The following is a 23,835-nucleotide window of genomic DNA, read 5'->3' as shown; positions in this document are numbered from 1 at the left end:
AATATCGGCGTATTCACAAAATGTGAGAATCAAATGATCCTGAGCTTTCACACTAGCGCTAATTATTAATCCTAAAAGCTTGAGTAGTTAAAAATACACGACTAATTTATTTAAAGTATCTAAACAGTACCTACGAATCTTGATTGTGACTCCGCCAAACTACTTTCACGTTATTTCGAATGTGATTTGGGTCAATCCGGCCTTCCGTCATAAGGCTGGATGCTGGCACATTTAAATCAATAGATTGAGTTCGGATTTCTCGAAATACTATTTTTACTGTCATATTTGAATATATTTGACCATTGACAAAAAATATTAAAAATATGTAACCAATTAGAAATAAAATTAGAATAGTGATGTACTCATAAAAAAAATTTCTTTCTCACGGGCACGAAGTCAATGTAATGTAATTGTACAAATGTTAGGGGGTGTAATAGAAATCATAATGCCGAGTTAATGCAGACAGTACAGTCCATTTTTTGGGCCTAATCAGCCCGACATGGTCCACATGGACTGGGCCGACAGCCCTCATGGACTGCATGGACTGGGCCAACAGCCTACATGGCCCATTCGATGGCTCCGTTCTCAACGGGACCGGATCATCAAACGTGGAAACGCCAATCCGCTTCGTCCTCATTGATACCGTTCGCAATTCTTACTGGATTTTGTGAATTCGCAATCCGCTTCAATACCGACTGCAGTAGATTCGGTACCGATTGTTAAGATTTCACAACGAAAGCATCAAATCGAATTTTTACCATAAACTCATCAACTCAGCAGAAACTGATACAATCATTAAAAAAAATATGCAGGTAATTTATTAATTAAGAAAAGATTACACATCACTCCTCTTTTGCACAAAGTAGGTACAACCCGAGCCCTCTTTTTTAATCTCTCCTATCCTTCTCTCGCCTTCTATACTCCCAAAAGACATCTCTCTCATCCTATACATCCGTGCACAAGATATACCAATGACCCACGGCTACGAAAGCCGCATACGTCATACTGCACCCATGCACTTAGTTCATTGTTCGTAAGTCAACTTATAATTAATTCAAAATAAGCTTAAGCTTGAATCGTTGTTTAGTAAATGAACGGTACATAAATTAAATTTTTCAGCTCGATTAATAAATAAGCCAAACACGAGCGGGTGTCAGTTTGTTCATGTTCAACTCGATAACAGCTTGAATATATATATTTTGAATTTATATAATTTAATATAATTTTTATATATAAATAATTATTATATATATAAAATATAGATTTTTATTATTTGATTTTTAATCTAATCTAAGTATAAAGCCTAACGAAACTATAAAATAATTTATTTATTTGTAATATTTCGATCAAATTCTAATAAACAAGATCACATAAATTTATTTATTTTTGTATGTATTTTTTAAATTTAATAAACGAGTGGAAGATCAGTTGTGAAATACGAACTGAAATTTTCGGCCAGATTAACGTGCCAATTCGGATTCGGCTACTAGGGTCGCTCGTGTTTGGTTCGGTAACACCCGGTAGGGATTACTACTTTGCCGCCACCAAGCTTTCCCCACGAGCACTGTTCGTTCGAGCTCCATTAAACCCTAAACCCCCCCTATTTTTTCCCGATCAAAAAGTGGCCATCACCAATCCGAATCGGCGCTTTCTCCTTAATGGCGCCTGTCGAGGAGAAGCTGAGGTGCACGAAGGAGCCCTACATCGAGGACGTGGGCTCCCGAAAGATGTGCGTTTCTTTTTTGATAATTTTTTTTTCTCTAATTTTTGGTATCAATTTGATCGATTTGTGATGTGATTGCGTTTATTTGATGATTTTTTTTTTTGGATTACTCTGTCATTTGTGTAGAAAAAGCATTCGATTCACCACGTTATCGAGTGAGGAGATTCGGAAATCGGCGGAGGTGCAGGTTTGGAATAACAGGATCTACGGCAACGATCTGCAGCCCGTGGAGAATGGTTTGCTCGATCGTCGAATGGTATCTTCGCCGTTCTTATTAGTTCTTAATCATATGGTTCGAATGAGTTCATCGCATGATTGTATCTTCCTTAGTTTTGGACATCAATTATCTTCTTTAGTGTGTAGTAATTGTTTTACCTCATAGTAGATTGAAGCACTTATAAGGTGATTTTTAACTTTTTAGTCACTTTGACTGCTTTGATACTTTTTCTCCTTCAAACTTTTAGGGATCTGCGAACAAAAAAATACAGTGTGCTACTTGCCATGGGAAATTCACCGAGTGTCCGGGGCATTTTGGGTACTTGAAGCTCACGCTGCCCGTTTTCAATGTTGGCTATTTCAGTTCTATCTTGGATATTTTGAAGTGCATATGTAAGGTAACTACTACATTGAAGGAAGGGATGTTTGGTTTGACAACTTAGTTTTTTTTTTTTTTTTTCCCAAAAAGTTAGTCGGAGTTCTAAGTTTGAAGTTCGAAAATTATCTCTTTATATGTCTTAACAGACTTGTAGTAGAATACTACTTCCTGAGGAAGATCGCAGAGAATTTTTGAGGAAAATGAGGAATCCAAAAGCAGATGCATTACAGAAGAATGCCCTACTGAAGAAAATCAGAGACAAATGCAAAATGTTTCGCTGCCCACGCTGTGGATCTAGCAATGGTTAGTTTTCCCCAGAATTATTTTTAAGATGAATTTTTCTAAAGCAATTAGGGTTTTCTCTGCCTGGTTGCCTGTGTGGATTGGGGATGTCAAAAGTCCTCTAGTTAAACAAGCTATTCCCTTTTTTCCTTTTATGATTAACAAAAGTTGGGTCATTAACTTACTGTCACTTGCTGATGTTCTCTTCTCTCTGATTAGTTAAGTTTTTTTGGATTTTTTTTTTATTTTAAATATGAAGGAATCATGCTAAACTTTCTGTATTTTGCGAAGTTGGTTATTTTCATATTTTGCCACGAGTTTGTGTTCTTTGGTAAATTTCAGACAGATTTCTCATAACAGTGTACATAATTGGAAATACAGGTGTGGTTAAAAAGGCCAGGACTGGACTTGCCATTGCTCAACATTTTACCAAAAGTGTTGACGAAAGTGCAGAAGAAATTCGTTCTGCATTATCTCACAAAAAAGATAAACAGTCTTTTCAGGCTGCTCATGTTATAACCCCTGGGGCAGCTTTTGCACTTTTTAAAAGAATGCTTGATGAGGTAAATGCCTTTGCATCTGCAACTTTCAAGCTTGTAATTCAAGAGATTTAACTTTATTTGAGCTGCTTTTCTTAGTCAGGATAATTTGTGTGCTACAGGATTGTGAAGTGCTCAATCTTTATGATAGGCCTGAGAAGCTTATTGTGACAGAAATTGCAGTCCCGCCTGCAACTATCCGCCCTTCAGGGTTTGTGGGTTTTGGAAGAACAAGGTCTGTTTTATTTTTTTTGTCTTTCTCACATTAATACTGTTGTGTTAGTTATTTTCCAGCTCAATGATGGTCTGCTATTATTTAAATTTTCAATAATATTTCTTTTTCTGAATCAATCTGTCTGCAGTAATGAGGACAGTATTACTAGCATACTGAAAAATATAATCAATACAAACTCTATTCTGAGAGAGGATCTTGAAGGTGGGGCTCCCGCTTCCAAGTGTATTGTGAGTCTTACCTCTATTTGATTTGTTCTCTTTGTTGTTTTGCATTGTAGTTCTTGCAGTAGTCTATGAATTGTTCAGACGACAAAGATGCCATATTTCCGAGCAGTTTCGAGCTTTTCTTACATTTCTTTTTGCTATGTAAACTCTGTTTCTTGAACCTTCCTTCCTTCTTTCTTTTTTCTTCCTCTTTCTTTCTTTTGAGAACAAATCATCCCCAGAATGGTGGGTTGGGCAAGACCCTACCTGTTCATTAGTTCCAAAAAAGAAACACAGGGTAGGCTATCTGCCAAATTTATTGTTCTCAATAGAACCAACCATTCAACACAAGCCTACATCCCCAACCTGTGAAATTATGTACAGTTTCCAGAAGAACATCGACAAGCTCAATGCAATCGCACTCTGTTATTATTTATCAAAAATACATTAAAAAATGATGATGACTTGTTCAAACTGAGCAGCAGCTTTTTCCATTGTGGTACTTCCTCTATGTTTCTTTTACTTGCCATATCTTTTTAATTATTCCATTTAACCAAGTGAAATTGTTTCGTATTGTTAGCAAGTGAGAAGCTATAAATCTTGAATACGTAGTTGAAAAGAAATGCCATAATTTTCTCAAAATTCTCTAGTTCCTCAATTATCGTATATCTCGTCATTTTGTTGTGCTCAACACTGATCTTTGTCCCAGGACTGTTGGACTCATCTTCAAATTCAAGTAGTTGAATACATAAATAGTGATTCTCCTTCTGTCCCTGAATCGAAGCATCGTGGGCTTATCCAGCGTCTTAAAGGGAAGCAAGGACGGTTTCGTGGTAATTTGTCTGGAAAACGTGTTGAATATACTGGAAGGACTGTCATTTCTCCTGATCCAAATTTAAAAATAACAGAGGTGAATTTGGCATAACCGGTTATAATTCTGTAATTATCATCTTATCTTCATCCAATCATGTAGTAAGTTGGATGGCTTTCAGGTGGCTATTCCTGTTCTGATGGCCCTGGTCTTAACATACCCAGAAAGAGTTTCTTACTATAACATTGAGAAGTTACGACAATGTATACTTAATGGACCTGACAAATATCCTGGAGCAAATTTTGTCCAAAAACCTGATGGTAGTACAATGTAAGTTTTTTTTTTTTTTTTCAATTTTTTAAAATAATTTTAAAGGAGCTGTAAGCTGTAAGTTGTTATAATGTTGATTCTGAACCTTTAAGTGATGTTCCTGTGCTGCAATTAACTAATGGAAGTTTCCTGTAGGCACTTAAAATATGTGAATAAGAAGATTGTGGCTAATGATTTGAAATATGGCGATATAGTGGAAAGGCACTTGGAAGATGGAGACATTGTCCTTTTCAATAGACAGCCGAGCTTGCATAGGATGTCAATTATGTGCCATCGGGTGCATATATTGTCACTTGACTGTTATTGCTGCTCATGTTGATATATGAAAATTTCCTAGTGATTTTGTTTATAATTATATCTCTCTTGGATGTAGGCAAGGATAATGCCTTGGAGAACACTGAGGTTTAATGAATCTGTTTGCAATCCATATAATGCTGACTTCGATGGAGATGAAATGAACTTGCATGTTCCTCAAACAGAAGAAGCTCGTACAGAAGCTCTCATGCTAATGGGGGTAATAATTCTTAGGTTTATTTATCAGTAAGAAACAAACATCATGGATTTTATAGTTTCTTAGAACAGAACTTGTACAGAGGATCTGATACTTATGGTCGTATTCACTGTTATAGATGCTTGATAACTATGCTCCCTTTCCTTTTCTGGTAGTGTTCTTTAGTAAAGACTATTACTCTGTATTGCCGAAGCTTCCTTGAAGTCATGATTTCTTGATAGCAATGCACATGATAAATATGTAATGAAACTAAAACAATATGAAAAATTGTCGTCAAAAATTGCTGTTGGGCTTTACTAATCTGTAGAAAATTAACTGTCTAGCGGCAATTTATTTCCTAATTAAAAGTTAAATCATATAGATTTACTGAAAAAGAATTTTGTGGAAGATGATTGCATGTGTTTAAACATGTGGAAGAAATAGAAAAATAGAAACTAACTATGTTGCTCCTTTTCTCCCGTATGTTTTGCAGCATGGTCGTGGATATATCGCAGGTTTTTTTGTATTTAGTCCCTTAATAATTTTTTTTTACAAATATCTCCACAAAATTTATATTTGCAAAATTGGCCCAATCTTTGCCACGTGAGCACCACGCAAGCGCCATGTCGGGTATGGAGTTTAAGTTGAATACGGTGAACCATTCACTGTGTTCAAATATGGTGAATGGTTCACCGTGTTCTCCTTTCTACTGGCAGGTCACCTGGAGGTGGTGGTGATGGTGGGGACCCTTACGAGACCTCCGAGGTCGTGGAAGGAACCGCCGCGGAGGGAGGCGTAGAACTCGGCGAGGCGGTGGTGGTTGCGGTCGTTGTGGNACCTTGGAAGAGATAAAAAGACCAGAAGAAAAAAAGAAAACAAGAAGATAAACAATAGAAAGCCTAGGAGAATAGGAAAGGAATCATAAAAATCAGAGATCAATAGTTATGAGATTATATCAACAGAGTAGATGCAATAAAGGGCTTTTTTGTATTTAGCCCCCTAATAATTTTTTGGGAAAACTTCAAAAACCCCCCCTGTGGTTTCACAGCTTTTCATTTTAATACCCTGTGGTTTAAAATGTATCAAGTTAGTACACTGTGCTTTCTCACTTTATCACTTTAGTACCCTATGGTTTAAAGTGTATCAATTTAGTACTCTGTGGTTTTATTTTTGTATCAAGTTAGTACCCTGTGGTTTTATTTTGTATCAAGTTAGTACCCTGTGGTTTTTAAACCACAGGGTACTAAAGTGATAAAGTGCGAAACCACAGGGTACTAAAGTAATAAAGTGCAAAACCACAGGGTACTAACTTGATACACTTTAAACCACAGGGTACTAAAGTGATAAAGTGCGAAACCACAGGGTACTAAAGTAATAAAGTGCAAAACCACAGGGTACTAACTTGATACAAAAATAAAACCACAGAGTACTAAATTGATACACTTTAAACCATAGGGTACTAAAGTGATAAAGTGAGAAAGCACAGTGTACTAACTTGATACATTTTAAACCACAGGGTATTAAAATGAAAAGCTGTGAAACCACAGGGGGGGTTTTTGAAGTTTTCCCAAAAAATTATTAGGGGGCTAAATACAAAAAAGCCCTTTATTGCATCTACTCTGTTGATATAATCTCATAACTATTGATCTCTGATTTTTATGATTCCTTTCCTATTCTCCTAGGCTTTCTATTGTTTATCTTCTTGTTTTCTTTTTTTCTTCTGGTCTTTTTATCTCTTCCAAGGTGATTTGGCAAATTTTTTCCTAAGGTTTTTCTTTGCATCCTGCAAAATTTATCTTTTGGAATGTTTTCTCTGATTGCAAAACAATTTTTAATTTGTTTTACAGGTGCAGAATAACTTATGTACCCCAAAAAATGGTGAAATACTAGTTGCTTCCACACAGGACTTTTTGACATCATCTTTTCTGATCACAAGAAAAGACACTTTTTATGATAGGGCTACATTCTCTCTTATGTGTTCTTTCATGGGTGATGCTATGGATTCCATTGATTTGCCAACACCAGCTTTGATTAAGGTATGTTTTTGATGCGGAAGTTCTATAACTTTTGACATTGAGTCTCTGTTCCTGAGTATACTGTGTAAAATTTTCTCCTAACGAAGGGAGCTCCAGTTGTGTTTCTAGGTCTGCTCTTATGAAAATGTATATGACACCTTTGGTGAATACCTGTCTTGACATACTCTGAAGATTAATGTTCCTTTCTTGATATTTTACGTCTTTTCGAACTTTATTTATTTGGCATTCGTATGTTCCTCTTACATTATCCAACTTTTATCTATAGCACTAGTTATTAAGTGATTACATATTAACCTTTTTCTGTTTGTGTTCCTTCTTTCTAGCCTGTCGAGCTTTGGACTGGGAAGCAGTTGTTTAGTGTTCTGGTACGCCCTAATGCATGTACAAGGGTTTTCTTAAATCTTACTGTGAAGGAGAAAATCTATACTGCTAATGAAACTATGTGTCCATGTGATGGTTATGTGTACTTCCGCAACAGTGAACTTATATCAGGGCAGCTCGGAAAGGTTACTCTAGGTGAGCAGGTTTTTTTTTTTGGTTGCTGGAATAAGGGCTTTAAATGCACTTACATTTTTAAACTATAGACTGAGGGGTTAATAATCTTCCCTTAATTATTTTCTTCCTGTAACTCCTATTGATAATAAAGAACTGCTTGCGTGTTACAAAGAAAATGTAGTTTTCTCATGTTATCTTTTATCTTTAATGGTAGCATGTTGTCCTATGCTGTGACAAATCATATTGCTTTTTAAAAGGACCAATAGTTTTGTTCTATACTGGATAATCAAAATTCAGTCGAACTGAAACTTCCAACTTTCATATCTTTTGCACTTTGGGAAGTTATTTTCTGTGCAATGTCACACTTGATAATTGTTGATAAACAGAATTGTTTCATTTGTACTTATTCCTATTGCCCCTGCTAAAATTGAGCAGCTGGCCTGCTTTCGCTTTCTCTGTGTCCTTGCAACCATTGCGGTTTAACTCTGCAATATGCATGATATTTGTACTTGATTCTTTTTTCTTTTATTGATTACATAGCCTGTATTGTACATTCAAGCTACTGCTGTTGTATAAAAATAACAATTATTATTTTTTACAGATACTAAAGATGTGAATGTGCAAATTTATGACTAATTTGGTGTCTTTTTTTTTTTTCCAGGAAATGGAAACAAAGATGGCCTTTTTTCTGTTCTTCTTAGAGACTACAATTCACATGCTGCTGCAAGTTGTATGAATCGTTTGGCAAAACTGAGGTAATAAAATTATGTTTGGGTGCATACGTTTATACTTCTTAGTTCATGCATCAGGAACTCAGTTCTCAAGGGACTGTTACCTACAGAACTGTCAGAAAAGAAGATGATGTCGATATGNGAGAGAGAGAATGAGAGAGAGATGGGGAAAATCTTGGGGAGGGAGAGAGAGAGAGATCATGCGGAGGGGTTTGTACGTAACCCTTGAACATGGAAAACCATTCATTGTATTTGAATACGGTGAATGGTTTACCGTGTTCAACTTAAACTCCATAGCCAACATGGGGTTTGCGTGGCAGAGATAGAGCCAATTTTACAAATATAAATTTTATTGGGCTATTTGTTAAAAGAAGATTATTAGGGGGCTAAATACAAAAAAAAAACGAAGCCCTTTATCGCATCTACTCTATTGATATAATCTCATAACTATTGACCTCTGATTTTTATGATTCCTTTCCTAATCTCCTAGGCTATCTATTGTTTATCTTCTTGTGTTCTTTTTTTTTTCCTGGTCTTTTTATCTCTTCCAAGGTGATTTGGCAAATTTTTTCCTAAGGTTTTTCTTTGCATCCTGCAAAATTTATCTTTTGGAATGTTTTCTCTGATTGCAAAACAATTTTTAATTTGTTTTACAGGTGCAGAATAACTTATGTACCCCAAAGAATGGTGAAATACTAGTTGCTTCCACACAGGACTTTTTGACATCATCTTTTCTGATCACAAGAAAAGACACTTTTTATGATAGGGCTACATTCTCTCTTATGTGTTCTTACATGGGTGATGCTATGGATTCCATTGATTTGCCAACACCAGCTTTGATTAAGGTAAGTTTTTGATGCAGAAGTTCTATAACTTTTGACATTTGAGTCTCTGTTCCTGAGTATACTGTTTAAAATTTTCTCCTAACAAAGGGAGCTCCAGTTGTGTTTCTAGGTCTGCTCTTATGAAGATGTATATAAAACCTTTGGTGAATACCTGTCTTGATATACTCTGAAGATTAATGTTCCTTTCTTGATATGTTACGCCTTTTCGAACTTTATTTATTTGGCATTCATATGTTCCTCTTACATTATCTAACTTTTATCTATAGCACTAGTTATTAAGTGATTACGTATTAACCTTTTTCTGTTTGTGTTCCTTTTTTCTAGCCTGTTGAGCTTTGGACTGGGAAGCAATTGTTTAGTGTTCTGGTACGCCCTAATGCATGTACAAGGGTTTTCTTAAATCTTATTGTGAAGGAGAAAATCTATACTGATAATGAAACTATGTGTCCATGTGATGGTTATGTGTACTTCCGCAACAGTGAACTTATATCAGGGCAGCTCGGAAAGGTTACTCTAGGTGAGCAGGTTTATTTTTTTGGTTGCTGGAACAAGGGCTTTAAATGCCTTTACATTTTCAAACTATAGACTAAGGGGTTAATAAAATCTTCCCTTAATTATTTTTCTTCCAGTAACTCCTATTGATAATAAAAGAACTGCTTAAGGTGTTACAAAGAAAATGTAGTTTTCTCATGTTATCTTTTATCTTTAATGGTAGCATGTTGTCCTATGCTGTGACAAATCATATTGCGTTTTAAAAAAGACCAATAGTTTTGTTCTATACTGGATAATCAAAATTCAGTCGAACTGAAACTTCCAACTTTCATATCTTTTGCACTTTGGGAAGTTATTTTCTGTGCGATGTCACACTTAATAATTGTTGATACACAGAATTGTTTCATTCATACTTATTCCTATTGCCCCTGCTAAAATTGAGCAGCTGGCCTGCTTTCGCTTTCTGTGTGTCCTTGCAACCATTGCGGTTTAACTCTGCAATATGCATGTTATTTATACTTGATTCTCTTTTCTTTTATTGATTACATAGCCTGTCTTGTACATTCAAGCTACTGCTGTTGTATAAATAACAATTATTATTTTTTACAGTATACTAAGGATGTGAATGTGCGAATTTGTGACTAATTTGGTGTCTTTTTTTTTTTTTACAGGAAATGGAAACAAAGATGGCCTTTTTTCTGTTCTTCTTAGAGACTACAATTCACATGCTGCTGCAAGTTGTATGAATCGTGTGGCAAAACTGAGGTAATAAAATTATATTTGGGTGCATACGTTTAAACTTCTTAGTTCATGCATCAGGAACTCAGTTTTTGAGGGACTGTTACCTACAGAACTGTCAGAAAAGAAGAAGATGTCGATATGACGGCATATGGGGCAAAAAATTATTGATCGTGAAGTGCAGAATTACTCCACTTGCCTCATGTTGTTTATGTACCTCAATAATAGGGATGTTCACAGGCCTGGGGCCGGGCCTCACTTCTCCAGTGCGCATTCAACTTTCCATTCAGTCTCTCTCACCCTCAAGCCCTACCCTTCCCATCTCTCTCTCATTCGCCCTGGGGTTTTCTAGTCTTTGTTTTCCATGGCTTTAGCCCCGGCCTATTATTAACCCTACTTAATACTCTCATGGCCTGTTGCTGATACTACTATTCATATTAGTCACTGTCAGTGACTGCATAATGAGCTGACATTGTAAAATTGCTTTTTATGTGCAGTGCCAGGTGGATAGGGAACCATGGATTTTCAATAGGCATTGATGATGTCCAACCTGGGGAATACCTAAATCAGCAAAAAAAGAAGAAAATCGACGAGGGGTATAGAGAATGCCATGAACATATTTCCTCGTACTCCAAAGGCCAACTCACTTGTGAACCTGGTTACAACGCGGCTCAAACCTTGGAACTTAAGATAACTAGTGTTTTGAATCAAATTAGAACAACAGCTGGAAATGTATGTGGATGCTTTTTCCCATCTTCTGCTAAAGCCAATTATAATCTTTTGGTTCCCATTACCTGCTGCCACTTAAATATTGTCTACATGTTTTTTGTTTTTGTTTTTTTGGGGAATACTTTCTTCAGATCGTTTTCTTTCAACGAGAGCAAGATTATAGTTTTACACACAAAGACAGACAGAACACACATACAGAAACTTGTGTGTTTGTGCATGTCTGTGCATGGCGTGTGCTTGTGTGTGTCTATGTTTGTATGCGTGCGCATACTTATGTGTGTTTATAAATTCATTAACATAGCTAATCTTGCAATGCTTTTGCAGCTACGTCTTTTATCATGATTAACCTCTGTTACATTGTGAATTTGTGACTTTAGAAACATGACTCTGGAGGGAAATACATTGATATAGTATTAGTTATGATGATCTTTCATGGCTTATGTAGTTTCTGATGATTTGCTTTTCCTATTTCAGGTGTGTATGAATACACTTCATTGGAGGAACAGCCCATTGATTATGTCACAGTGTGGATCTAAAGGTTCTGCAATCAATATCAGTCAGATGGTTGCATGTGTGGGCCAGCAATCAGTTGGTGGTCGCCGAGCTCCAAATGGCTTTATTGATCGAACTCTTCCCCACTTCCCCATAAATTCAAAGACACCTGCTGTAAGATTATTGACATTATTGAATCAGTTTGTACTCTTATCATATCTTTTCATCTTGTCCACATGATGTTAATTTCTATGGCTCCCGCTCGTGTATTTCTTACTTAATAATCCGATGAGAATAAAATGCCATTTATTGAGACTTGTTCCCAGAAAGCTATGGAAAGGCAGCTTTTGCCTCGTCTCCTTTGTTATTATATGTTGGCGTTTTGATAATTACTAGTCCTCAAATATTTAACAGTTATTAAGGTATCTACATGACTTCACTGCAAAATCAAATGTATCTGTAGTGGTTAGGTGATTTTTGTCCAGTAAGGTCGCTGATAGTGATAGGGAAGTATATGGAGTATTTAAAAATGATTGAGAACAAAATTAGCGTTTGGAGTGAACTGAGAACATTGTGCTTTACAGATTTGAGGATCATACTTTTATGTACTTTCAGCTTAAAACTTTTCTAATTTTGAATCAAATGACTTAATCAGACAATTTCGAGAGTGTGTCTGACGACTTCATTTGAACTTTTGGCTCTCTTGTCATACCTCTGTAAGATCTTATCTTATGGTATTGGTGGTTTTTCATCATCTGGCTTATTGGGCAAAGCTACATAGACAGTTGTTTTATGAACAGACTATTGGTTAAGTCGCTAGTATTAAAGGTGGTGTTGCTTATTTTAATTGATCTTTTGTTATACTCTTTCTAAAAGTAGAATTTTATCTTCTTTTCTTGTAGGCTAAAGGTTTCGTTGCTAATTCATTCTACACTGGATTGACTGCCACTGAATTCTTCTTTCATACAATGGGTGGACGAGAAGGTCTTGTTGATACAGCGGTATGAGCCATTTCACAGTAGCTTTCTGAGAACTTTTTGCACCAAGTAATTTTGTTGTATACTTACTATTCTGCACTTTAATACACTAGAGAATTTTTGTTAGAAATTTTAAAATTGTCAATTAAACCTACCTGTTCACATTATCAAGGACAATGTTCATAAGCTGACCACTAAATGCATCTTCTGCAGCCCTTCTTTTTTCTGTTATATTAGTCACTAGATATATCAATCTATACTCTGGTGATTCCAAAAAAAAACCCTCTGTAATATAGGTCAAAACAGCAGAAACTGGATATATGTCACGAAGATTAATAAAGAGCTTGGAAGACCTCTCAGTTCATTACGACCAGACTGTCCGCAACGCTAGTAGTGGGATCGTTCAGTTTCTTTATGGAGATGATGGCATGGATCCAGCAAAGATGGAAGGAAAGGATGGCATCCCTTTAAATTTAAGTCAACTGTTCATGAAAGTTATGGTAAGTGTATGCGTGTACTTTCATTACAAATTATCATAGGCGTTTATACATATTCTTCCTTGCAAGATCATCTTTTTACATTTACATCGTAAGAAATCTGGATTTTCATACATACCCATGAAAAATGCTGTTTCATACAAAAAAATATGCCCGTATCTTTTCCATTGGGAAACAATTCAAATTATTACTTTTATAGGTTCCATATGGATACTCAGAGATTTTGGACCACATAAATAACTTTGCAGGGGTAATGTAAACATTGCATTGTCATGTACAGATTTTGGTCCTGGCTGATGTGACCTTTCTTTTCTTATAGGCCACATGTCCTCATAGAGTACTTGATACTTTGTCTCCATCAGAAATTCTACAAATTATGGATGACCGGCTTTCAAAGCATGACATGTCTCCTGAGGGTGGTTGTTCTGCTGCCTTCAAGAAGTTGCTAACAGATTTCGTGAACAGTCGTGTTGTTTTGATGAGAAACACAAGAAGAGCACTTAAGTTAGATGAAGATCATACGGAGCAAAAAGATATTAGTTTAACAGAAAGAATTGCTGCAAATATTTCTGGAATTTCTTCCAAGCAACTTCAGGTTTGTATAGCCACCTCTTTTGTTTTCATTTAAAGCACCAAAATTTCATGAACCAAATGATTTTTCTATGCTGTGGATAATATAATTTATGGACATGTTTTAATGTATTTTTAATTTATTTTCTTCTTTGAATAACAATTGGCACAAAGTTAATCATTTTACTATTAAATTCTCAATTTTTGCATAAGTTTGACGTGTAGATTGAGATTTAGAAGTAGCTACATGAAGTTTCTTCTTTTGTTTGTATTTGTTGAGTGTCAGAAAGCATTCCAATCATCTTTGAGAGCATGCCATTTCATATATTTAGTTCCAAAATGAACAGTTGATCTTGATAGTTGATCTTGATAGAGGGGGGATGCATCATTTTGGTAAACAAATCTTAGTAGATTTATCTACCTGCTTTACGCTCAAAGGGGAAGTGCTTAAGTATGGTTAATGATTCTTCCGCATAATTTTAACTACTACGTCATCTACAGTGGGGACTAGCCTGAGCATTTTCTGTTGATACATGAATTTAAAGGTTGCTTGCTCGTCAAACTGTTTACCTTAACAGAAGACTTCATTCATACATCAAATGATGTAGATTTGTTTCTATCAAGGAATCATATTATTTCTCATTTTTTATGTGCATTTTTTAGATATTGTTCTATAGTTTCTTATTGAACATTCAGCTTATAATGGACTTTTGTCTTATAGGTGTTCTTGGATAACTGTATATCACGTTATCATTTTAAAAAAGTTGAAACAGGAGCTGCAATTGGAGCAATTGGTGCACAGAGTATAGGAGAGCCTGGAACTCAGATGACTTTAAAAACATTTCACTTTGCTGGAGTTGCTAGCATGAGTATCCTATGCCTATCTACAGTCCAGTATACATTATTATTCTGTTCTTTTATGTCCATCTTTGTTATCTATATTAGCTTTGGCAAGACTATCTTCTTAGACATTATTCTTTCGTTGCAAGTCTTTAAGCTTCATTTAATCTGGCAGTAAGAAGAATTAGTAGTGTCTTCTCTGTTCCTTAATTAGTCTGATATTCCATTTGTCAATGCAATATCTGGAGTTCGTCTATATGTCATTGTGCACAATTTGAAGGTCTATTTTATAAAAAAATTGATTTAGAATTTCCCCCCTCTCTCAGCATATGTACTACTGATTGTGTGTCTCAGGATGTATTGTTACTCGTTTAAAAAGAAAACACGAATTAAGAAATGAAAAGCTATTGTATTTTATTTGTACTTTGTCCATTCTTATCCTTCAACTCCTCTCTCTATACTTTGAAGTTTTTAAGAGATTTAACAAAATTTTTAACATTTTCTTCATAGGAAATCATCCAGTGATTGCATGCATCATTTTCCTCTTGTAGACTTGCATACAAGTTTTGTGATTTATATATGTTGTTCTGTTCTTGGGAGATAAAATCGGCCACTTGTCTTGCTATGACATATCATTGCCCAAAATTTATATGTTTACTTGATTTCTATGTCCGATAGATGTGGAAGCAATGTTCAAAAGTGATTCCTTAACTGAGCACTAGATGTCACCCTCGGGGTTCCTCGCATCAGGGAAATCATCAATGCGGCCAAAAATATAAAAACACCAATTATTACCGCCAAACTTCTCTCCGATCGTGATGCTTTATCAGCTAGTATAGTAAAGGGCTCTATTGAGAAGACTGTGTTGGGTGAGGTAAATTTCATGCTCTTTAGACATAAGATAAATGCTACACTTTACTTTTTTCTGTTTAGTAGTGTATTTCTTATATTTTCTTGGTTCTTGCATATTGGTGCTCAAGTACTTTTTCAGTACCTAGATGGCATTGTCATAGTTGCAAAAACTTTTGTAGCTTATCTCTCCAAAGTCCAAACCCTTGTAGAAGTATTTTGTAGACACGCTTTTCATCTGTTACTAACATCACTTTTTCTCACCTTTTGATATTCCTGTGCTTACTAAATTCCTATTTGATGTTTATACTTGCTTATATGGTGTTCATTGAATGGCTTGCTAGGGTATATTTGCAAACCTTCTTTGGTTATATTCTCTTGCACCAAAGTACTTTGTATCTTGCCCTTTATAATTGTAGTGCTGCTTAGGTCAGAACTCTGATTTTTTCTGAGACTAACATGAACTACAGATGTGTTGGATATACACATATGTCCTTCTATGCATATTGCATGTGATTGTTTTATTAACATTCTTGTGTCTTCTTGTATCCTCCCCGCAAGCCTTACAACCTCCTATAAGGCCAAGGCCATTGATATCATAATGTTCTGCAGGTTGCGAAAGCTATACAGATCGTCATTAAATCACATCGCCCTTATATCAGTGTAAAGCTTGACATGGGATTAATCAAAGCCTTGCATATGAGGATTTCTGCTGATAGTGTCCAACTTTCTATCTTGAATCATCCAAAAATAAAGCTAAAACCAGAGGTCAGAATTTTCCACCAAGACATGTTCTATGCATTCTTATTTGATCAGAATGTATGGAGATCCCTTAATTATATCTCATCTTGGAAACAGACCCCTCAATTATGGATTAATTTTGTGTGATTAACATCCCCTCAACTTTTGCTTGTTTTAATTTGAGTTACTTTATTTAGTACAGTGGTGATTCTTTCCAAATAATATAATGGCTCTACCTGCTTTTTAACTGATGGAGCTGTCATCTCTGTTAACAGTTAATGGTTGATAGATAGAAGTCATTTTACTAGTGCAATGCCCAACTCAACTATGGAAATAATCCAAATCAATGTGACTCAAGTTGAGTGGGCATCAGTCAGAGAAAAAGAAAACGTCGAGGGTCTATCTCAGAATGCGCATAGTTGAGGGTGTCTTGGTGCACTTTTGCCTCTTTATTTCTTGCACTTTTACCTGTTTATGTCTTTGTAGTTGTCGATGTTCATTTTGTAGCAAATCCTTTCAGCATATTCGTATCCTTCGAAGTGACAAGTTAAGAATATATGCTCCTGAAGCTGATAAGAGCCAACTTCAGTTTAGCTTGCACTCTTTAAAGGCAATGCTTCCAAAGGTTATTGTAAAGGTAAACTCTAAGAAATCTCTATCGTCTTAAAGTTCTCTTGCAAATAGTCCGAATTGCCATATAATTTTTGTGATTGATGGTTCAGGGTATCCCAACTGCAGAGCGTGTTGTTATCGACAAAACCAAGCAAGGAATTTACAAACTTTTCATAGAAGGGTGAGTTTGTACAATTTGTAGTTCTGTGAAATATTACTCACTCGTAATGTTCCTTTTTGACTATGTGAAGTTCGGAGTTTGGAAAGAAAATTATTATCTAGCAATCTAGCAATCCAGTATTTACTGATTTCACTTAACTGTAGTAAAATAGCTGATAGATACATTCTAAGACAATGTGCTGATAACAGCTGCCATCCCTTTCTGGAGATTATTTGTTTTTTCCTCCCTCACAATTAACCTCTTATTGTAGTTTTGAATAATAGAAATAATTGAATTGATATTTCTTGAAAATTGTAGCACAAACCTTTTAGCAGTGATGGGAACTCCTGGGATTGATGCGAGAAATACCAAGATTAATCACGTTATTGAGGTACATGAAACGCTTGGAGTTGAAGCAGCAAGGCAATCTATCATTGATGAAATTCACGACACCATGCGTAACCATGGAATGAGCATCGACAAGAGACATATGATGCTTCTGGCTGATGTGATGACTTACAAGGTCAGTGTCAGATGCTCTCTGTTTTCTGTAACCTCTTATTTTCTAGAGGTCATGTGGCTTTTTAAGTAAATGCGCGGAGGTCCCTTCAACTAGAGGCCACTTTAAAATAGGTCCCTCAACTTTATTGTTTTTTATTTACAGGATGTCTAATTTTGATTGTGTTGGGTTGAAGTATTCCTGTCAGTTAAATCGGTGATTCCAATGAAACGCTGTTTGCTGTTGGTTGTTAACTAATTTGCTGAAATGACAGTTTTTCTTGCTGACAAGTGGGTACAACTATCAAGTTCGATGAAATCAACATTAAATTTAACATAATTTCCAATTCTGCTGAAAGAAATAACTCAAATCTAAATGATCAAACGTTAAAAGGTGCCAATAAGAAAAAGGGTAAACTTCAATTTACCCTATTGTGGTTTAGCGCATTTTCACTTTGTTATCATGTGGTTCAAACAGTTGCACTTAATTACCTTGTGGTTTAGCGTGTTTTCACTTTGCCATCATGTGGTCTAAAAAGTTTCACTTAACTATCCTGAGGTTTTATTTTTGTTTTACTGCAAGAATCTTTAGTTAATCAAAATATCAACATGTGGTTTTCAAAAACTTTCATTTTGCTGCCCTATTTGATGGTAGGTCTTTTCGGCGAAACAAAAATAAAATCACATGGTTGTTAAGTGTTACTTTTTGAACCACGGGAAAATTGAAGTTTACCCTAAAAAAAAGACACTCAGGAGAGCTATTTTAGAATACTTTATAATTAAGGGGTTTCGAACACTTTTACCTACTTTTTTTTTCAATTCTGTTCTAATTTGCTAAAAAGCCTCTATGGTTCACTTTGTTATTGCTTCGATCAGGGAGAAGTTCTTGGAATAACAAGATTTGGCATTGCGAAGATGAAGACCAGTGTTCTTATGCTAGCATCCTTTGAGAAAACTGCAGAACACCTTTTCAATGCTTCATACAGTGGTAGGGAGGATAAGATTGATGGAGTAAGTGAATGCATCATTATGGGTATACCAATGCGGCTGGGAACCGGAATCCTCAAAGTTAAACAAAGGTACATTCATTAAATAGTTTGGTTATGTTAATATTGTTTATTTTTTTTGGCATTTTACTGAACAGAAACGACTTTATCGACTTTCAAAGATTGAGAAACCAAAACTGAACAAAGCCAAACTGATTATTTTATTTTTTAACAATATTTTCTGGGGATTTTAAGTTCTGAATAATAATTTTCATATTGATGTGTTACTTTTCCATTTTTACTCATATTGCTGGAGTATGTTGACTTGTATGGTGATTGGTGAATAGATATTTGATGACTTCTTTGCTGCAGGCTTGAGCAGATACCCGATTTTAAATATGTGCCTGGTCCAGTTTTGAATAGAAGTAATATCTAATTGGCCCAAGGCATCAGCTTCACATAATCAAACATATATTTTGCTTCATTTAGTGACTGCCGTTTCATATTACCCAGGTATGATTCTCTTTCCCGCCCTACTTGCCACTTTAGAAGGAAATAGAGTAGTATGTATTTCATATTTCACCAATAGTATCTTACCTCTATTTTGCTATTCTCAGATGCCTTGGGTTGGTCGCGTCACAGGACCTGCTACTTACCTTCTTTCCTAGAGTTCTCTAATGGTGCGTAGGAACATTATATGATCACGGTCGGGTATGCTCACCACATGCTAAGTTGTAGCGCTCTTCAGCTACAGAAAGTTTCATAATAGCGAAAATGTACATATTTTTTTTCTAGAGTTTTCTTTTTGTGCGCTTTGTGCGACAGCAGTGAATAATTGCGATAATCAGTATGTTTAGCTCTGCTGAAAGAGTTTTATGTGCCGTTTAGGTATTAGTTCACAAAGTCCAATCTGTGGCCTGTGGATAACGGACGAAGAATGTGCAATACTCGGGATGTATATATATTTTTTTCTTCTAAACAATGATAATCAAATATTATTCTCAAATTCGTAGTGGCTTTATGCTACTCAATTTGTTATGATGTCTACAAAGGAAATGAACTTCTGGGAATTAACATACATGTGAAGAATTATCTGACACACATTACAGCACTCAGTTGACTAGTTTTAGCAAATTCTTCATGGTACATTTTACACTCCAAATCCACTCGGCTTTGCACAGCATATACTATGAACAGGATTCTCAACTCGTAAGAGGAAGGACCATGTGTATTTACAGAGGAAACATTTAATCATTCCAGCACTCAAACCATATGCAAATCAAATCCGCTTGTTGCCTCTCATTCTCCTTCACGTGAGAAACTCAGTTGTGGCGGCTTCCGAATACTTGCCCGTCGATTCCCCTTCCTCGTCCTCGCTGAAGTGGTCCTCTCGCACGTTGAGCGTGAGCATGAGGCAGACGAGCCAGAAGAGGGATGCGTCGAGATTTACAAATCCCGCACCGCCGAACAGGCCCGTCTTCGCCGTGGGGCATTGCGACTCGAGGTTGTGGTGCACATTCCTTATGTGGTGAAGAGCTTCAGTTAATGTTGCCCACAATGTCATCCCTGCACCTGCCAAGCTCACCCCCCTACATGAACAAATTTAGAATCAAACAATCATTCTCTTCAATCCAACGTAGTAGCTCACTTGTAATGTATCTGTCATTCTGATTAGATTCGCCTGTTATCGACCGCAATGCAGTTTCCCTTTTCTCTTTTCGGTTTTTTAAGAGGTATCGAGCACCAGAAATGCCACGATTCGAAGCCAAGACCTCTGTTAGGAGTCAAGGGCACCAAAACTGCTCGACTACGCCTCGATGCATGTTATAGACGGCAACGTAGTTGAGTTAACTTATCATTGAGAAAAACTTACACGGCGACGTTGAAGAAAACGAATAACAACGTGCTTTGGAAGAGAACGTTCTTCGGTATGGATTTGCCTTTATAAGGGAAGAACAATGAGAGGACTCCTATCACCGCACAAATGATGATCGCGATGGTCGATAGGGCTCCTAACGCGACCGTCGGATCATTTGGGAATTTGCATATGACAACATCCTTTCCTTGGATTGGAGTTCCAGATGGTGGCTATAAGAACAATCACAAGAAAGATTGAGCAAGAGAAATTAACATTTCAAACATGCATGCATTTGTTATCTCAGAATCTCAGATGTGTAGATTAGGAAAGCGATTTTTGAAAGCCAACCTTCTTCAATTCGGCGAAAACGTCGAAAAGAAAAGATAGCACGCCGAAGAATAGCGTGGCAACGGCGAATTGCGTGGTTTGATTCAAGGCCATTTTTATTTCCTTTTCGATTTATTACCACCAAATTACGGCCTCAATGGGACTCCTGAAAATAGATTCATCAGAGAAAAGAAAAGAGTTATATTCAAGAAAAATGGAATATGGTGGTGAAAATATAGTTCATCTCTAAAACTTTTTGCCATTGTAACAATACAAAAGTTATTAATACATTCAGATTAATTATTCTCTCTCTATATGGAAATTTTACCATACTATAAGTGGTTATAACACAAGACACGAATTGAAAATTGAATACTCAAACCGCTTGTAAAAATTTTTAATCATAAAATTATTTGCATAATAAGTTTTAGATACAAAAAATATTACGGTATTTGATCACCATGCCTCTTCTTCTTCTTCCTATTATTATATAATGAAAGTTTTCATTGCAAATTATAAAAGCTAAAAATCTACATTTAACGCATGTAATTTCCTCCAATGAAACAACGTAAGAAACTAACTATTCAACAAATCAACCTTGTTAAAAGAAGAACAAGGAATTAACATTAGAAAAGATTAAATTAATTACCTCCTCGGATTCTTTGCAATGAAGAAGTTTTTATATCTTTTTAGAAATTATTTTGCCAAGAACCGGTGGAGGGGCCTCCAATTGAGCGAGTTATTTCGGGAGAATTAAGTCCCTTAAATAAACAAAAGCACAAGGGCTATTTCGTAATTAACCGAAAATTTGTGGGGGGTTTGCATTGTTCAGAAATAGCATGTGGTGTTGTACGCAACGAGATTCTATCACCAATTTACCACCCCCTAAAAATGGAAATTATTCTCTGCACCTGGTGTATAAGTACGACTCATGCACCACACATCTAAAATTATATGATAGAGGTTTTAAAATCAAAATCAAGCCTTTTGATGTATTCTACGACGTTCAAACACACCTAATAATCCACAAACTTGTATGTTCTCAATTAAAGTTTGATTTTTAAGTCATAAGTTGCAGATGAACACCAGGTACAGGCAAGGATTGTAAAGAACAAAATTATTCTAATTATAGTTTGATTCCGTTGGTTTCGTTTTCTATTTTACGAAAGAATATGGATCGTAGGGAAGGTTTCTAGCTATAATTTGAGCTCTGCCAACTGCAAAATTACGAAATTGCCCTTCCACGGATCCAGCCACATAGATGTGTTGCCAAAAAGGGGAAAGGATCAGTTCATGCGAGATCACACCATTGCTACATATGGACAAGATCCAAATATCAGTTCAAAGTTCATAACCAAATCATAAACCACATAATCACATACCACCACTTAGGCTCCAATTCAGATTACGGGAAAGGTATGTTACGTACGGTGAAAATATACAGCAAATGACAACATATTGCGCAGATTGCATTGATTAGCTTAAGATATTAATTCTGTGATTTCGCCTAAATATCAAAAAGTGTATTTCTATATATTTCTGTCTCAACTCTAGAAAATAGGCCCCCTGAGAAAAAAAAAAAAATTGAAACGCCGTACGGGCCATGCCCAATCGCGAGGAATGCAGCAACCGTCTTTGTTTTGCCAAAGTGATTTTGGTTGGCCCGCGGGTTTAGGGCTTAATTGGGCCCAAGATCCAATTCTTTTTCTCGGCCTAGTTTTGGGCACAAATTGGCCCACTAAGATGTATTCAAATTGAGAGGCGTAAGCAAAATCAATACCCTAATTACCTGTTTGGGATCAGTTCGCGAACAGCTTCTACACTCAAGAAGAAAAAGTCAGATGTTTAGTTTTAGTAAACATGTACTATCCATAGCATGAGTCACAATTGGTGTGTGTGCGTGTGTGTGTGTGCAGGCGTGTAGAAAAGTCTCTTTGACGAGCTTATTGAGAGGATTTCAAGTACAAAGATGTAAGCATTTATCTTTGGACAATGCAATCCAAACGACAGTACAGTAGAACGACTTCTCTTCTAAACCTGATTATCACGATTCTCGATTTGGGCCTAATCATATGTTGATATTTCTTATAACAACAAGTCGTTGCTCGTAAACATTGCTTTTTAGAATTAAACCGCTAGTGGTGTAGTGGTGAAGTGCCTAAGAGTTGATCGATTGATCTTGAGGGTACGGTTCGAGCACTCAGTTGTGTGCTTCAATTTAGAGCTTGTGCCGTTAATTTTAGGTTTAGTATACATATAGATTCTTAGAGAGAGTTACTATATATTTAGACAGGCTTGTAGATAACCTAAACATTAATTAAATATAAGAAGCAGTTAAAGTAACATTCTATTATTTCGACAAAATGAGATTAACATTAACATAAGGGGGCACAACATAAATGTGCCCCACGTGGTTGTAAACTTGTAATGGTCACACACAAGTATATATACAATGTTAATCCACTCCATTAAATTACTACCACGTACTCAAGTAACTCTAAATAAATAAGTCACAATAAATTAGATCGTGACGTATTGCATCAAAATGATAGGATCGAAGTCCAAGTCAAAAAACTTAGTTAGTTATGATGATAACATCCACACCCACACAAAAAAACAAAACAAAAATAATTAAAAGAAGAAGAAAAAAAAAAGTTGGTAAAAAGCAATTTTCTTTGTTTTAGGTAGTATATCTTATCAAACAATTCGGGGGTTATATGGTGAGATCATAACACGGAGTGAAAAAGACATCATATATATTTTCAATTGCATGATAATGGCTTGTAGATAACAATGGAATTCAAAAAATAGTAAAGCAATTAAATAGGATAGCAACTCTTTTTTGTTTTTTTTTTTTTGTTATTTTACTTATTTGTATTTGTCATAGTTCAGTAGGAAATGGATTGCTTTGTCTTTGACTATGAATTGGACAAATTAATATCTACCAACCACTCCTCTCATGACTCTAACATAATTGGCGAATAAAAGAATAATAATGGAGTTTTCATTCCCAAGAGAACTTAGAATAGGATTTTGGGCCTTTAATTGGATTTTTCCTATGCGCTAGCATAAATGAATTAAAAAAAAAAAATCTTGAACAGCCTACAGGAAAAAAAAAAAAAAAAACACTTTTGCAGAAACTTAGCTACGCACT

At 35.8% G+C, this 23,835-nt stretch overlaps 2 protein-coding genes across 5 annotated transcripts; one reads left to right on the top strand and one right to left on the bottom strand.

The window, feature by feature from the left end:
* On the top strand, positions 1,512 to 19,527 carry LOC109728000 (DNA-directed RNA polymerase III subunit 1). 4 transcript variants are annotated; one of them, XM_020258254.1, is made up of 28 exons: positions 1,520 to 1,729; positions 1,850 to 1,979; positions 2,188 to 2,337; positions 2,465 to 2,621; positions 2,982 to 3,163; positions 3,262 to 3,374; positions 3,502 to 3,601; positions 4,287 to 4,487; positions 4,570 to 4,718; positions 4,854 to 4,995; positions 5,092 to 5,232; positions 9,127 to 9,315; positions 9,640 to 9,832; positions 10,479 to 10,572; positions 11,043 to 11,277; positions 11,749 to 11,940; positions 12,669 to 12,767; positions 13,040 to 13,243; positions 13,560 to 13,835; positions 14,532 to 14,679; positions 15,373 to 15,524; positions 16,112 to 16,267; positions 16,761 to 16,877; positions 16,963 to 17,033; positions 17,331 to 17,535; positions 18,387 to 18,589; positions 18,869 to 19,009; positions 19,114 to 19,527. In XM_020258254.1, exons 1-27 carry the CDS (start codon positions 1,659 to 1,661, stop codon positions 18,930 to 18,932), a joined length of 4,134 nt encoding a protein of 1,377 aa, XP_020113843.1. In that variant the 5' UTR covers positions 1,520 to 1,658; the 3' UTR covers positions 18,933 to 19,009; positions 19,114 to 19,527. The 4 variants fall into 4 exon arrangements, with proteins under 4 accessions (XP_020113846.1, XP_020113843.1, XP_020113844.1 ...); XM_020258255.1 differs by lacking the exon at positions 9,127 to 9,315 and adding an exon at positions 7,056 to 7,244; XM_020258256.1 differs by lacking the exons at positions 9,127 to 9,315; positions 9,640 to 9,832; positions 10,479 to 10,572 and adding exons at positions 7,056 to 7,244; positions 7,568 to 7,760; positions 8,401 to 8,494.
* LOC109728002 lies at positions 19,561 to 21,417 on the bottom strand. Its single transcript, XM_020258258.1, has 4 exons — positions 21,331 to 21,417; positions 20,703 to 20,847; positions 20,370 to 20,584; positions 19,561 to 20,085 (listed from the first exon to the last, which is right to left on the bottom strand). Exons 2-4 carry the CDS (start codon positions 20,793 to 20,795, stop codon positions 19,806 to 19,808), a joined length of 588 nt encoding a protein of 195 aa, XP_020113847.1. The 5' UTR covers positions 20,796 to 20,847; positions 21,331 to 21,417; the 3' UTR covers positions 19,561 to 19,805.

The sequence above is a fragment of the Ananas comosus genome, linkage group 23 (genome assembly GCF_001540865.1).
Source record: "Ananas comosus cultivar F153 linkage group 23, ASM154086v1, whole genome shotgun sequence".
NCBI classification, from domain to species: Eukaryota; Viridiplantae; Streptophyta; class Magnoliopsida; order Poales; family Bromeliaceae; genus Ananas; species Ananas comosus.
The sequence above is the reverse complement of the archived record's forward strand: the minus strand, read 5'-3'. Positions and strand labels throughout refer to the sequence as shown.